The following is a 15,987-nucleotide window of genomic DNA, read 5'->3' on the forward strand; positions in this document are numbered from 1 at the left end:
GCTGGGGCTTCATCGGCGTGGTGAAATTCTGTAACTCGGCCCATTTGCTACACATTTGTTTCATCTCGGACGTCCCCTAGTGTATTGGAGGTGCAATTGCACCTGAGAAAATTAAAAGGAGTACAAAAATGTGATGCGAAACATCCACCCCGGCGTTCAAACTCCGATTTTTGTTCGAACTGAGAGTCGTTCGAAAACTGGGGTTCCACTGTACTGTATTTAACCCAACACCGATGTCAAATAGAATCACAGTTTACTCAAGATCTAAAAATTGCTGGTATATTTGTGGGTCTGCAAAATATATGATTTGCACCCGTTTTCCTCTTTCAATGGTACTGGAGACATTGAAAAATGTTGATGCGGCAGTAGCTCAGGAGGTAGAGCGCTCGTCTTGGGATCAAGGGATCCCAGTTCGAATCCCGGCTCCTCCGTGTTACATGTCGAAGTGTCCTTGGGTAAGACACTGAACCCCTAACACCCCCAATAAGCAGGTTAGCGCCTTACATGGCTGCAAGGCCGCTATTGGGAAATGTGGAGCACATTGTGAAGCGCTTTGACTTGAAAAGCGTTATATAAATGCAGATCATTTCATTTCATTTAAGAGTCTATACCAACCCCGATTCAAAAAACAAACAGGTATGGTGATTTTTGAACTTGCAATTGTATTGCATAAGCTTTCGGTGACTGAAAATCTTGACTGACACCTCGAAACACATTTTCCGGCAGGCTAATCGCGAAGCGATGACGGATGCTTCACTTCAATCGCAAAGTAGAAAGCGTTTTGGTTGGTGTCATCTCTCACCTCGGGGCAAACAGATAAAAGCAGGAAATTGGAGGCCGCGCTCGGGGCTAGGCACCAAATATGTAAAAAAAAACGGCTGCATGTCAGTCATTTTTAGTGCAGTTCTGGGGCTGTTTGTGTACATTTGTTTATTAACAAAATAAACAATTTGGAGTATTTTTGATAGAAATACTTAACTCTTAAAATGCTAGACACTACCGTATTTTCCGCACTATAAGGCGCACCTAAAAGCCTTTATTTTTTTCAAAAGCTGACCATGCGCCTTATAATACAGTGCGCCTTATATATGGATCAATATTAAGTCGCAAAGTCTCGCAACTAAGGCAACCAGCCGCCGACTCGATTTTCCCCCGCTGTGTATGCTGGGATTTATATACCGGCGTTTCATTTCCTAACCAATGTGACAATCATCATTTGAATCGGTCACTATTGGCTAAAGTTATTCGGTGGTAAAGGAGGCGGATCCTTTTCATCATTTACAGGCTCGCATAGGCTAAAGGGGCGAAACAAAGCCTGCGATTGGCCGAATAAGATGAATGTGAATCGCATGTTGGGTTGCACTACAGCATAGAGAAAACATTTTTTACTTTTCTGTATTTGTAAATCTTTGACTCTCCTGGATTTACTACACTCACGGTTGTAAGAAGACCATGGTTACGTGTAACTATTGAACGTGATGGCTGCAAGAGAACTTAGGTGAGCTATGCGGATTTGTATTTTCCCGGTATCTTGTTTTAGAACGATCTTGATGTTTCTGTGATGAGTCTATTTTTAAACTAAATTCAATTCAAAGTAATTATTGTCATATGCACAGTAAAGAACCCCGTTTCCCTGCACAATCAAATTCTTACTTTGCTGTCCACACAGTTGCCAGCAAAAAATAAAATGGAAACTAAGAAATGTTTGGCATTTCTCGAATCCCAAGACTTTAACCTTCCGAATGATATTTGGAAGGATGCATTTGAGTGATTGGTGACATCGTACAGACACCGTTTCCGTACATGTCTGAGACACGTATTTGCTTCTTTGCAAGCTTTGGGAATGTTAAGGGGGTAATAAGTTTGACTGAACTATCTGACTGTTTTGTCGACGTTCCGTTGTAGCACCTTATAATCCGGTGCGCCTTAGGGTATGGAAAATATAGGACCAAAAACTATTTTTGGGGGGTGCGCCTTATAGTGCGGAAAATACAGTAATTGAACACCCTACCTGTAGGTTGACTCTAAATGTAATGAAAAAGAATAATTTGAAAAACTTTGGATTGTATAACTCCACCTGACCCTCGTTGAAGCCCTAAAAGGACACTGTGTATTATTTGACCACTAGATGTCACTCTATCTTGTCGTGCTTAATATAAATTCTGGATACTTAGTGACCAAACTGCGCTATTTTCTTTCACAAGGTTCTGTGGGTAGCAGTAAAATGGCAGGCAACCATGTCAGCTCTCTCAAGTTGTATAAAGTAAATGCAAATTGCTCCACGGACAGACTGAGATCACTTCTTCCTCATGCCATGAGGCTCTTTAACCCCACCCCCACATTTGCATATTACCCTATTTTTATTACGGTGTGTATTTTATGTAGCACTATTTAAATACTCTATTTCAACATAAGGATACTGTTGGAAGTGTGAATTTCCCTACGGGGATGAATAAAGTGTGGGTATTTAGAAAAATCCATGTTTAATGATAGGGATTGACGGTATCTGGCATTAGTTTGTATGGTATTGTTTTATGAAGCATTATCCCCCCCATGATACCGGGGACTGGAGAAATTGGCCATGAAAAGCTGTACAGACCCTGCTTACTAATTTTCGATCATTTTACTGCAAACCATATAGTATTTTATCATGTACATTTTCTAAAAAAAAAATATTTCCCGTTTCCACAGAGTCAAGGCGAGCGCCTGCTGTCCAGGGACAACCCCCCGGAAGAACTGAAGCAGCAGCCACTCGCTTTGGGTTACTACGTGTCCACGGCACAAGCTGGCGGACTCCCGCACTGGTTCTGGGCGCCGTACCCCCAGGCTGAGAACCAGTGCCCTCTTTTTCTCAAGGTACTCAAAACCCGACCACTTGGATTTGGTCGTTCAAAAGAAAAACAGTTTTTGCTGGTTTTTCGGCAGGCCTCCCTCCACCACCACATCTCCACGATCCAATCGGACGAGCTGGGGGCGGACAAGACCAAGAGGACCCCTCACCCGCTAGACTCCAAGACCACCTCCGACGTGCTACGGTAAGGAGCTATCAGTTCTCAACGGGTGTGACTACACGATCTAACCAAATCAAGAAAGAAAAAAAATCCACTTCTCAAATGTATTGTATGAAAGTATTGTGCCGTTTTAACCAGATATCATATAATACAGTGTTCATTTGACCTGTGAAAAGTGATGGGTCCCGGGGACTCGCATGCTCAAAATTCTATGGGTCCCAACAGAGAGCTATGGCTCCCCAAAATTTAGTGTGCTCCATGCCCTTACAAACACATTTATTTATGTAGTTTAACATGTTATATTGTACATGTGTTTCCTTATATCATATATATTGTTAATGAACATTTTGTTGTGAGACACTGAGTTTTTTCGACATGAATGAGCTTTATTATCAAAAAAGTTCAAAAATGAAGTCACTTGAACGTTCACTGTAGAAGGAAAAAATACATGCAAATATAATTAAGTAGAATAATACATTTTCTTATTCAAATTATGAATTCATTTTCTGCATTAAATTATTGTTGGTGATATACTGATTAAAAGGGATCATCACAAACCTGTCTTTTCATTTTCTCAACTTCTTTATACAACATAATCGATCGTAATATAATGCATCAAAGCAAGTGAGCCGTTTGAGAGCCGGCTCTTTAATGAGTTGAGCCGAAAAAGCCGGTTCTCTAAAAAGAGACGGACTTTCGCTACACAACTCGAACCGCGAGGCCAAAACAACAATGGCAGATCTGCCTCATGAAAAATTTGGAGTGCGGTAAATCTTTGAAAAAAGTAATAGGGTAATAATGACAATTTGGTGTCAAAAAAGTTGCGTGCCCAGCAAAAATGATGCAGGGACGTGGGCAAACCAGAACACTGGATTACGTAAAGTCTCTGCTTCATTTAGCCTAGCAGTTTGATAAGATCTACCGCCATTTTTATTTCGGTCGGCAGCTCATAAAAATGAAATAATAAGTACCTGTGCACCCAATTTGTGGTTACCGTATTTTCCGCACTATAAGGCGCACCGGGTTATAGGGCGCAACCCCAAAAAATAGTTTTTGGTCCTATATTGTCCATACATAAGGCGCTACAATGGGAACGTGGACAAAACAGTCAGATAGTTCAGTCCAACTCATTACCCCCTTAACATTCCCAAAGCTTGCAAAGAAGCAAATACGTGTCGTAGACACGTGCGGGTGCGATGTCCGTACGATGTCACTCAAATGCATCGTTTCAAATATCATCCGGAAGGTTAAAGTCTTGGGATTCAAGAAATGCCAACCATTGCTTAGTTTCCATTTTATTTTTTGCTGGCAACTGTGTGGACAGCAAAGTAAGAATTTTATTGTGCATGGAAATGGGGTTCTTTACTGTGCATATGACAATAAACACTTTGAATTGAATTGAGTTTCAAAATAGACTCATCACAGAAACATCAAGATGGTTCTAAAACAAGATACCGGGAAAATACAAATCCGCATAGCTCACCTAAGTTCTCTTGCAGCCATCACGTTCATTAATGATACGTAACCATGATCTTTTTACAACCGTGAGTGTAGTAAATCCAGGAGAGTCAAATATTTACAAATACAGAATAGTAAAAAATGTTTTCTCTATGCCGTAGTGCAACCCAACGTGTGATTCACATTCATCTTTTTCGGCCAATCGCAGGCTTTGTTTCGCCCCTTTAGCCTATGCGAGCCTGTAAATGATTAAAAAGGATCCGCCCCCTTTACCTCTGAATAACTTTAGCCAATAGTGACTGATTCAAATGATGATTGACACATTGCTTAGGAAATAAATCCCAGCATACACCGCGGACTACTTCGCCTTTGGGGGAAAATCTAGTCGCCGGCTGCTTGCCTTAGTTGCAAGACTTTGCGACTTAATATTGATCCATATATAAGGCGCACTGTATTATAAGGCGCACGGTCAGCTTTTGAATAAAATAAAGGCTTTTAGGTGCGGCTTATAGTGCGGAAAAATACAGTTCATTCACATTCTTAACAAAACGAGCAGTACTTACCCTTTGTCTAGTTCAGTCTCTTTATCCCGTGTCGCTGTCTTACTCTCTCGGCAGATTCGTACTGGAGCAGTACAACGCCCTCTCCTGGTTGACGTGCACGCCCGCCACTCAGGACCGCCAGTCCTGCCTTCCGCTTCACTTGGCCATCCTGGTCCAGATGTACAACGCTGTCCTCAACGTGCTCTGAACCGCGGGTCTCGTCAGACCGCGATTCCTGTAAAACTGTACGATTTGCATGTCGGCGCGTTTCTGTGTACAAAAAAATGACGACGGCGGGGGGGTGAGTAGATTTCAAAAATGTTATATCGCTGGGGATTCCTGGTCAATTGAATGCAATATTTATACGAATGCTATCACGCGATAGAATTTGATATCTTATACGTATGTACTTGATAAATATATATGACCTCTTCCAAAACAGGCACTTATACTAATGTGATGTCACAACAGAGGCCCCGCCCACTTTTTGCCGTTTGTTACAATCGCCGCATGTGTTTTTCGGGAATTTTCTAAAGCTGTACATTTCGAGCTGTTGTTTTTTTTCTCCGCCGTGCGCTTTTATACATATAAATATATATATACAGTGCGAAAGTCGCGTACTTCCAGCCCAAAAAATGTGGAGTTGCCGAAAATTGTACAGAGAAAATGCGAGACTTTGTTACGTCGCTCGTTCGAATACGAAACGGATCCACTCCGCCGGGAGACGTCTGTTACTTTTACACTATTTTTTAAAGTAAATTATTAAAAGACTTCCAAGTGAAAAGGTCTGACTTTTGCATTTCTTCACACCGGGGGTCGCCATTTTCGAGATACGCGTTCCTAAGAATAACTTATCGTATTTCTTTGTTGTTATCCGGTTAATTTTCCTAGAAAATCACAATGACCCAGTACTATTAGAACATTTTCAGAAGAAGTTCGTTGGCAGGGTTGGGTTACTTGAACTGGATTACTTTCAATTACTTATGTATTACTCCAATACCAAATATGCTAATAAAAGAAACTGAATATGAATAAAATGATGACTCACAACACGTGGTAAGCTTTCTCTCCTGGCTTTGATCTTCGGCAAAACTAACATCAAATGCGACAGAAACAAAATGAAAAGAAATCCAAACATCATTTTTGCCGTTCCGTGTGTTCCGTTACTCCCCAAGCCTGCACACAATTTAATAATTGTATTCCTATTTAGTTTCTTTTGTCTTTTATTAGCACATTTGGTATTGGAGTAATCCAAAAGTAATTGAAAGTAATCCAGTTAAAGTAACCCTACCCAACCCTGTTCGTTGGCACCTAAACTTTCAGACACTTTGGTCAATTGCATATATAACATTACCAACACTGACCACTAGGGGGAAGCATGGGAGAAAATAAAGTACACCTGGCGAAAACTACAATCTATTCTAAGTGGGGATCGCAAAGTGAAATGTTATTTGCCATAGGTGAGACATGGCTTGGGCTGTTTCATTAGAGTAGCAAGCCTCGTTTCTATGGTTATCAGGTTTTTGCTTCTCCCCTTATCATCACCATAGCAAATAAATACAGTGCAGTTTTATATAAGGATAATAAGTGCATCATACTAAAGTTATTTCAAGAGAAAATCGAAGTACACGTTTGGTATTCAGATGAAACCTCTTTTAAATACGATTTGATGGAACGAGAAAAATATACACCTGTTTGTTTCTTTCTTGAAAAAATTACATTTAAAATAACAAATAGGGTTTAGACTAATACAGTATATAAATGTGGCTTGAAAATCTTTCACACAGTCTCATCCTCTCACACAAAATCTTCCTCTTTGCCTCTCTTGCTTTCTTTCACACCACACAATCTTCCACAGTCTCATTCGCTCCATCTCCAACACAAAATGTTCCTCTTCACCTCTCTCGCACTCTCTCTCACACAAAATCTTCTTTTTTGCCTCTCTTGCTCCCTCTCTCACATGCAATATTTCTCTCTCCATGTCTAACACAAAATCTTCCTCTTTGCCTCTCTCACACACAATATTTCTCTCTCGCTCTCACGCAAAATCTTCCTCTTTAGCTCTCTCTCTAACATAGAAAATTTCCTTTTTGCCTCCCTTTCTCACTCACAAAATTCCTCTCTCGCTCCTTCTCTCTCCATCTCTAACACAAAATCTTTCTCGCTCCTTCGCTCTCTCCCTCACATAACAACTTCCTTTTTGCCTCTCTTGCTCCCTCTCACACACACAAAATATTCATCTCTCGCTCCTTCGCTCTCCAACACAAAATCTTCCTCTTTACCTCTCTTGCTCTCTCTCTCACATAAAAATTTATTTTTTGCCTATCTCACACACAAACCTGCCTCTCTTGCTCCCTCTCTCACACACACAATATTCATCTCTCGCTCCTTCGCTCTCCAACACAAAATCTTCCTCTTTACCTCTCTCTCTCTCATAAAAAAATATTTTTTGCCTATCTCACACACAAACCTGCCTCTCTTGTTCCCTCTCTCACACACTGTCATTCTCTCTTGCTCTCACACAAAAACTTCCCTTTTGCCTCTCTCTCTCTCTTACATAAAAACTTCATTCTTGCTTCTCTTGCTCCCTTTCTCACACACATTTTCCCTCCACAGTCTAATTATCCTCTTTCTCACACACAAAACTTCCTTTTTGCCTCTCTTGTTCCCTCTCTCACACACTGTCATTCTCTTGCTGTCACACAAAAACTTCCCTTTTGCCTCTCTCTCTCTTACATAAAAACTTCATTTTTGCTTCTCTTGCTCCCTTTCTCACGCACATTTTCCCTCCACAGTCTAATTCTCCCCTCTCTCACACAAAACTTGCCTCTCTTGCTCCCTCTGTCATTCTCTCTTTCTCACACACAATATTCCTCTCTCGCTCTTACACAAAATCTTCCTCTCTCACACAAAAACTTCCTTTTTGCCTCTTTCACACAAAACCTGCCTCTCTTGCTTCCTCTCTCACACATTGTCATTCTCTCTTCCTCACACAAATATTCCTCTCTCTCTTACATAAAAACTTCCTTTTTACCTCTCTTGCTCCCTCTCTCACGGGCAATTTTCCTTCACAGTCCAATTCTCCTTTCTCTCACACGCAAAATTTCTCTCTAACACAAAACATGTCTCTCTTGCTCCCTCTGTCATTCTCTCTTTCTCACACACAATATTCCTCTCTCACTCTTACACGAAATCTTCATCTTTGCCTCTTTCACACACAAACACACAATATTCCTCTCTCGCGCTCACACCAAATATTTCTCTCTCTCCTATGTAAATCAAACAATAACATTAAGGATAAATATGAGCAAATATTACTACCGACAGAACAAGACTGATTCACTTGTCGGTGCTGATCGTTACCGCGTTGCATTTATTAAAAAAAAACATTGACTTTCAAGAGAATCGAGCTACGATAACCTCGGCCGACGGGCACTAATGTATTTCGCGCCGGTCGGGAAATCGCATTTAAGTAGCCACTCCAAAACACATTTCATCCTGGACAAAGAACAAGGTCATTGCTGCGCCGTCAAGGTCACCAAAATATTTCAACGGGACGGGAAACTCAGACAAAAGTCACTCTCAGAAAGGAAAAGTAAGGGTCACTTGCGGAGCGGCTTTTTGTCGAATTAGCCAAATGGCCACTGCGCGAGATCGAGGGAAGGCCGAAACATTAGCCGAGAGTCGGAGGTCGGGCTTTTTATCTCGCAGAATTCCCCCCCACACAACTCACTTAAGAGCACAAAATGGCGACTAACATTGAAAAAGAAAATTGAATGTGCTTAAAAACACACACTACATATTCTGGATTATAAATGGGTTTACATTATGGTTGGCCCGAAATGCACAATTAGGCAGGGAAGGAATCGAACATAGCCCTCAGTCGTTGCGATTCATGACGACCAGAACCGCTTGTTTCATTTAATCCAGGGGTGTCAAACTCATTTGAACTCGGGGGCCACACAATAGAACAAACATTTGGTCGGGGAGAAAGAAAAAGAGAGATCAAGAAATAAGAGAAAGAGGGAGGGAAAAGGAGAGAGCGTGAGAAACAAAAGAGATAAAAAGAGAAGTCATGAGAGAGGGAAAAGGAGAGAAAAGAGAAAAGAAAGCGCGAAGGGTAGGAAGAGAGAAAGAGAAAAGGAAAAAAGGAAGTTAGAGCAAAAGAAGTTAAAAGGACACAGAGAGAGAATGAGACAAAGAGCAACAAAGGAAGAGAAAAAGAGAGACACAGAGAGTGAAAGAGAAAAGGGGTGGAAAAGAGGGAGAGGGTGAGAGAGAGAAAGAAAAACATACAAATACAGTGTTTTTGTGAGAGGCACCTGGCTTTGGCAACATCAAGTTGACATATTTCAACCTGCAGCTCATTTTTCTCTTGCGCTTCTCTGAGTGTTGTCTCGCGGGCCTGATCTAGCCCGCGGCCCGCCTGTTTGACACCTGTGATTTAATCCGACCTACCGACTTAGTTTTGTATTTACTCTAAGATTTTAAAGGTAAACGGTACATATTTTTAATTAGTCAATGATATTAATTAGTTATCAAGCTATATTTTGGCCTGCTTTCTAGCTAGCTATTTATCTTTGTTTTAGCTTTCTGTCAATTTTTTACCTGTTTATCTTTCTAGCTAAGAATCAAGCTAGCTATTTAGCACGGCATCTAGCTAAGTTGCTATTTTAGAAACTCATATCAAACCGAGTGTAAGATTTGGTCATATAGGGATGAAAGAAGCAAAAACAACCTGAAGAGCCGTTTAGGACCCGAAAGGAGCCGGTTCCTTTTACAGGGATCAGAATGGAGATTTTCATTTTCAGCTGAAATAGCCAGGGTCCAGGGGCCGCAGGCCCCGGCCAGGTCCAGCATTTATCTTATTTGCTATGTGAAAATTGCACTAGAATGAATTAAATCCAACAAAACAGAAACCATGTATTTTTTTCAGTTTTAAGATGTTTAAAACAATTGGGAGATTACAATGTTACAACCATCACCATTGTTGTTGTGTTTTGATGATGAAGATAATAATAATAATAATAATAATTTCCTTGTATTGTCATTCTGTGTAACAATGTTCACAGAACGAAATGTCGATTGCACCTGACCCGTTGTAGCGAGCTGATGCAGACCTTGTATTTAGCTACTGATCAACAATATATATGAAAATATATACATTAATAACCATTCATCATTAATTTGAAAATAGAATGCACAAACTGAACATGCTTAAAGAAAATACATGTCATAAATTTTGTTTATCCTGTTCTAAATATTGAATAAACACAAAAGATAAAATCATTTCATAAATAAATAGATTTATAAATACCTCAGATTGGGATTTTCTGTCACACAGGGGAACCAGTGGTTGACTGCTGCTAGTATTTGAAGTGGAAGGATTTGGAACGGCCAATAATGTTGAACCGGTGGTGTTACTGTTAGTTTCACTGCCGATTTTAAATGCGGATCCGAGTGCATAATTTGATCGCCGGCAAGCTATTTTTGCTTTGTGCTTGTTCATTTTAGCATGATCGATCAGTGCCACACAACCTCGCGTACCATAATTGATCAGATCGACACAGTATAGACACTTTGCTTTCCCTGGAACATCACACTTTGCGATGAACTGGCTCAAAGTTTCTGCAACTTCCTCGATCTTTGCGCCGATTTTAACGTTTACTGTGACAGTCTTCTCCAGCCATGACCACTTAAATTTATTCTTGATTCCTTTATCAATCTCGGAGACAAAAGCCTCGTCTTCTTTTCTTAGTATTTTCATATTTACTTTTTCAAACACTCATTTCACCGTTTGAAAAGACCGGAAGGAGCGCCATGTTTGAGAAAGCCAATGCTCTGAACAAAAGCTCCGCTGATAGGTTCGCTGATAACCAATCGACCAATGGTAGGAGTCGATCTATTTGTTAGCTAAACCACGTTGTGTGTTATAGATCTAATGCGCTGCGCTTCTTTTTGCCGATTTTTCTCGCGATCTCTAACTGCTAACTTGGGGTGATGAAACAGTCACGTATTATACCTCACCCCCCCAAAATATTTTCTCATCGAATTTAGACGATTTATGGGAATGACCTTTGGGGTTCAAAAACAGCAAAAATCCGCGGATCCGCGGAAAATTCTGATCCCTGCTTTTAGTGAGCCGAGCCGAAGAAGCCGGTTCTCGAAAAACTCTACTGACTTTACTCAACTTTGTTCTACTTCGAGCTTGACTTCAAAATACCGCATTTAGAACACAGCGTCAGGGTAACCCGTGTATTTTTACCTTCCTGCACTGTAACTTTGACTTAATTCGCTTCTTAAGTAGCAATTTCGAGCCCTGATTTTTGTGAGCTGGCTAGATTTTCTTGTGCGCGGAAAAGCTCTGGGTAGTGCGCAATTGCGCATGCGCGCAGTTTAGAGGGAACACTGGACAGGGGACAATACTTTAGCAAGGCACTGCATCTTAACTAACTGCTGTTTGTTTTTGATCTCCCCAAATAATTATCCATTCGCTTCCTATAAACGGAGTACCGGATTGGTTTCTTCCGACGCCTCGCGAATGTAAAGAGCGCTCTTCCTTCCTTTGTGCCGATAATGGTGCGGCTAATTACCCGAGCACTTGCCGCGGATGCCGAACACAACACCCACAAAATAATAAATAAATAACGCGACACTACGTGGCGCCGAGACCCGCACCTGGGACTCGACCCCAAACGTCGCGTGTATGTGTTGCCTAGCGACCGCTCTGTTTTTGTTTTTTTCCCCCGCCTCCTTTTGTCAGTTATTGAAAACGCTGGTGAGAGCTAATGATTCGGTATAATCAGTCATCAGGCTCGAGGAGTAACGCAAAACATGTAACGGTGTTAATCAGGATATTCCGTTACGGCGGCGCAGTGGTTAGCGCTTGTGCGGCACAGTTCATGTCATGGGAACCTGTCGTGGGTTCAAATCCAGCTCCAGACTTTCTGTGCGGAGTTTGTATGTTCTCCCCGTGCTTGCGTGGGTTTCCTCCGGGCACTCGGTTTCCTCCCACGTTCCAAAAACATGCATTTCAGGTGAATTGGCCGGTCCAAATTGTCCCTAGGTGTGAATGAGCGAATGAGTTGTCTGTCCCTGTGTGCCCTGCGATTGGCTGGCAACCAGTTCAGGGTGTCCCCTGCCCACTGCCCGATGATTGCTGGGATGGGCTCCAGCCCCCCGCGACCCTACTGAAGATAAGCGGTATGGCTAATGAGATGAGATGAGATGAGTTACAGAAGAAAAATAATACAGTAATCCCTCGGTTATCGCGGTTAATGGGGACCAAAACCACCCGAGAAAATCTGCGAAGTAGCGACGCCCCTTCAAAAATGCTTTAAAATAATATATATATTATTATTATTTTTTTTGTTATTTTATTTTATTATTATTATTTTTTTAGACCCGGTTAATGGGGACCAAAACCACCCGCGAAAAGTGAAAATCCGCAAAGTAGCGACGCCCCTTTAAGAATGCTTAAAACAAAAAATATATATATTTCTAATTATTTTATTTTATTATTGTTTTTTTAGACCCGATTAATGGGGACCAAAACCACCCGCGCCCTGCGATTGGCTGGCAACCAGTTCAGGGTGTCCCCTGCCCACTGCCTGATGATTGCTGGGATGGGCTCCAGCACCCCCGCGACTCTACTGAGGATAAGCGGTGCAGCTAATGAGATTAGATGAGATGAAATAAAAATTATTATTTTATTTCATTATAATTATTATTATTTTTTAGACCCGCGAAGTAGCGAGGTCCCACTGTAATACAGTAGCCAGGGTTCTTGTCAAATTCAAGCACATTTAAGGCTATTTTGTCCATTTTCCAGTACCTTCGAAAAGAAATCTAGCGCCGATCAAAATACTTTTAGTTCTTAACTCAAATAAAGTCCTTATCTTGCTGCTAGCACATACTTTGTGCGATTTGAAGTTGTTCTCATCTATGATCTTTTTGAGTCAATGGGCTGCTGTAAACTGACAGGAATTCTGCCATTCTGCTTTAACAATGCACGCGCAGCATGGCCACGTCAAACTTGTTTACAAATACGGAAAGGAATCTATAGGTGTCGGGTAATGATGGAGTTCAATAAGGAAGACCAAAAAAAAGTACTGTATGCATGAAAACAAGTGTCTCGAAGAAAAGCAAAGTAGAAGCAAAGAGAACAGGACTAAATAAAAAAGTAGATGAAGAGCTCTTAGTGAAGGGGTCTCTATCTCTTTAAGATCAAAAAATGAGCCAAATTTGGACTCATTTTAATGCTATTGATCACTCCGAAGCAAAGTGCATTCGATCTTCCAATTTTTCTATCGATCACTGATCATTTGCTTTTGTCTTACTTATTTGAATTTATGTTTTTCATAGGGTCCGTGTCTGAATCGTTTGAAATAAAATTGTAAATCGAAATTTGTCTCATCTCATCAGCTGTACCGCTTATCCTCATTAGGGTCGCGGGGGGGCTGGAGCCCATCCCAGCCATCTCCGGGCAGTGGGCAGGGGACATCCTGAACTGGTTGCCAGCCAATCGCAGGGCACACAGGGACAGACAACTCGCTCGCTCATTCACACCTAGGGACAATTTGGACCGGCCAATTCACCTGAAATGCATGGTTTTGGAATGTGGGAGGAAACCGGAGTGCCCGGAGGAAACCCACGCAAGCACGGGGAGAACATACAAACTCCGCACAGGAAGTCTGGAGCTGGATTTGAACCCACGCAGGAGGTTCCCATGACATGTACTGTGCCGCACATGCGCTAACCACTGCGCCGCCCTTCATATTTAGAAATTATATTTTATTGTTTTTCATTTTCAGGGATTTTGTCTCATAGTTCCACTATAAATCTCTTTATTGTGTAAAAAGGTCAATTGGTTTCACTTTTTTTCATTTCTTTTTGAATAATCTGTCAATATTTTAATTTATATTCCATGTGTTTTTTCGGGGATTCCCTGCAAAACATATGCAATTACTAATTACTAAATCATTTGGTGCAAAACGTTTTATTACTATTGAAAATAGATCATTACAAAAACAAACAAACAAATATATATATATATATATATTCCATTATAGTATTTGAATTTTCACTTAGATTTCAGGCCCAATTGCTTCATTTTTCTGTCACTAATAAAAAACTACTGGTTTCTATTCTTCTTTTTTTGATGGAAGCGCCATTTATTTCATCTTTTTTTTAAAAAAAAAAAACGTAATTTTAAATTAATTATTATAGCAGAAAGGGTTCATGGATTACTGAAATAACATGAGTGCAAGAAAATTTACAAGTGAATATATTTCAACCATTTCAACGTTTTGTTATGAAATTTAAGCTACTAAGAACGACAAAACATGATGAAAAATATGGAACATAAATTAAAATATTGTTATGATTATTCAGCAAAACTGTTCATACACAAAACAAATCAACTGAGCTTTATTATTCCTCTTTTTTATTTGTTTTATTGCACTGTTAAAGAAGTTCATGATATTTTATTGGAATAAAAAGCAACAAAAAGTGTTTACTATTAAATACGTATAACGTAATACTCAAAATGCCCACTGAGGGGCAGTGTGACTCCAGAGATGTAGTAAGCGTACTGGGCGCTCAAGACGTTTCTAATCCACATTCTTTTTTGTTGTTTATTTTGTTTTATTTTCTGCTTTTTAATGATGTTAAAACAATACAAATACATTGCTTTATTTAAATTTGAAATTACATCAAGGGAAAAATGTGTTCATCTTCATGTTTCAGGAATAAACTGCTTGTTCGTTTGTGTTCTACTGTATTTATGCATGTCCACGTCTTTCCTGTATTTTATATATTTAGAGAAAATATATGTCTTATTATCTACACCAAAGAACAATTTTAGTACAGAAAAAAAAGATAACTAACATTAAACTGACAAATAGTAGGGAACGAGATAAGAAATATGCTCAAAATAATGATTTATGTTGACACAAATCACCTTTCTTATTCTTCTACATAGTTTTTCTAGCTGTGAGTAAATAGGTGCTTCGTTGTTTTTGTAAGGTTTATTATCGCTTAATAAGGGAAATTTAAATGTTTAAACAACTGGAAAAATTGGCTAAGGTTGACACATACGGCGTTATTTTAATAAAATCACAACTTGCAAACTAGAATGTCACTATTTGTTTTTTAGTTAGTTTGAACAATTTTATTAAGACTTTTAACAGCAAATAAACAATGTGAGGTTTGAACAATTTTTCTCGACACTTTTAAAAGCAATTAAACATATTCACAATTTCATTATTGGGTAGGGTTACTTTAACTTGATTACTTTCAATGACTTTTGGATTACTCCAATACCAAACATGCTAATAAAAGACAAAAGAAACTAAATATGAATAAAATGACTACATTTTGTGCTTGGGGAACGGCAAAAAATGATATTGGCATGCTGTTTGGATTTATTTTCATTTTGTTTCTGTCGCATTTGATGTTAGTTTTGCCGGAGATCAAAGTGATCAAAGCCAGGAGAGAAAGCTTACCACGTGTTGTGAGTCATCATTTTATTCCTATTAAGTTTCTTTTGTCTTTTATTAGCGTATTTCGTATTGGAGTCATCCAAAAGTCATTGAAAGTAATCCAGTTAAAGTAACCCTACCCAACCCTGTTTATGCATATGTATATGGTATTACTGCAGTAGAAATTTGTCGTATTTCTTTTGTAGTATTTTTGCAGTATCACTGTCATAGTTTTTTTGCTGTTTATTTGTCGAAGAATTTCTGAGCATTTTTTTGTTTGTAAAAGTATTTTTATGGTTTTATTGTTGTACTATTTCTGTCATATTTTTGAAATATTTTCATCAAAGTATTCCTGAACTAGTCACTTTGTGGTATTACTGAGCAGTATTTCTGTAGTAGTATTTTTGTACTATAGTATTTCCTTCATAGTAGTTTTTCATTCTTAATTAAGTTTGATTTCTTGAAGCATTTTTTGTAGTATTTTTGTAATATCTG

At 39.7% G+C, this 15,987-nt stretch overlaps 2 protein-coding genes across 8 annotated transcripts in view; one reads left to right on the forward strand and one right to left on the reverse strand.

The window, feature by feature from the left end:
* The window catches only part of LOC148350070 (mediator of RNA polymerase II transcription subunit 13-like), a 205,030-nt gene extending 199,129 nt beyond the window's left edge, over positions 1-5,901 (forward strand). For both annotated transcript variants that reach the window (XM_088319745.1, XM_088319746.1), the window contains exons 28-30: positions 2,692-2,856; positions 2,926-3,035; positions 5,087-5,901. In XM_088319745.1, the coding sequence (XP_088175871.1) occupies positions 2,692-2,856; positions 2,926-3,035; positions 5,087-5,219 (408 nt within the window). In that variant the 3' untranslated portion in view covers positions 5,220-5,901. The remainder of the gene's footprint in view (positions 1-2,691; positions 2,857-2,925; positions 3,036-5,086) is intronic.
* Positions 1-15,987, reverse strand: part of LOC148350073 (uncharacterized) — a 407,697-nt gene that overhangs the window by 5,790 nt on the left and 385,920 nt on the right. For 5 of the 6 annotated variants that reach the window (XM_088319758.1, XM_088319757.1, XM_088319760.1 and 2 more), the window contains one exon: positions 5,033-5,281. The gene's annotated coding sequence lies outside the window, so the exon portion shown is untranslated. Of the gene's footprint in view, positions 1-5,032; positions 5,282-15,987 lie in introns of those variants that run through there. The other variant, XR_015847080.1, reaches the window with a different exon arrangement.

Source organism: Urocampus carinirostris, chromosome 16, assembly GCF_059441175.1.
Source record: "Urocampus carinirostris isolate Australia breed hairy pipefish chromosome 16, RoL_Ucar_1.0, whole genome shotgun sequence".
Taxonomy (NCBI): Eukaryota; Metazoa; Chordata; class Actinopteri; order Syngnathiformes; family Syngnathidae; genus Urocampus; species Urocampus carinirostris.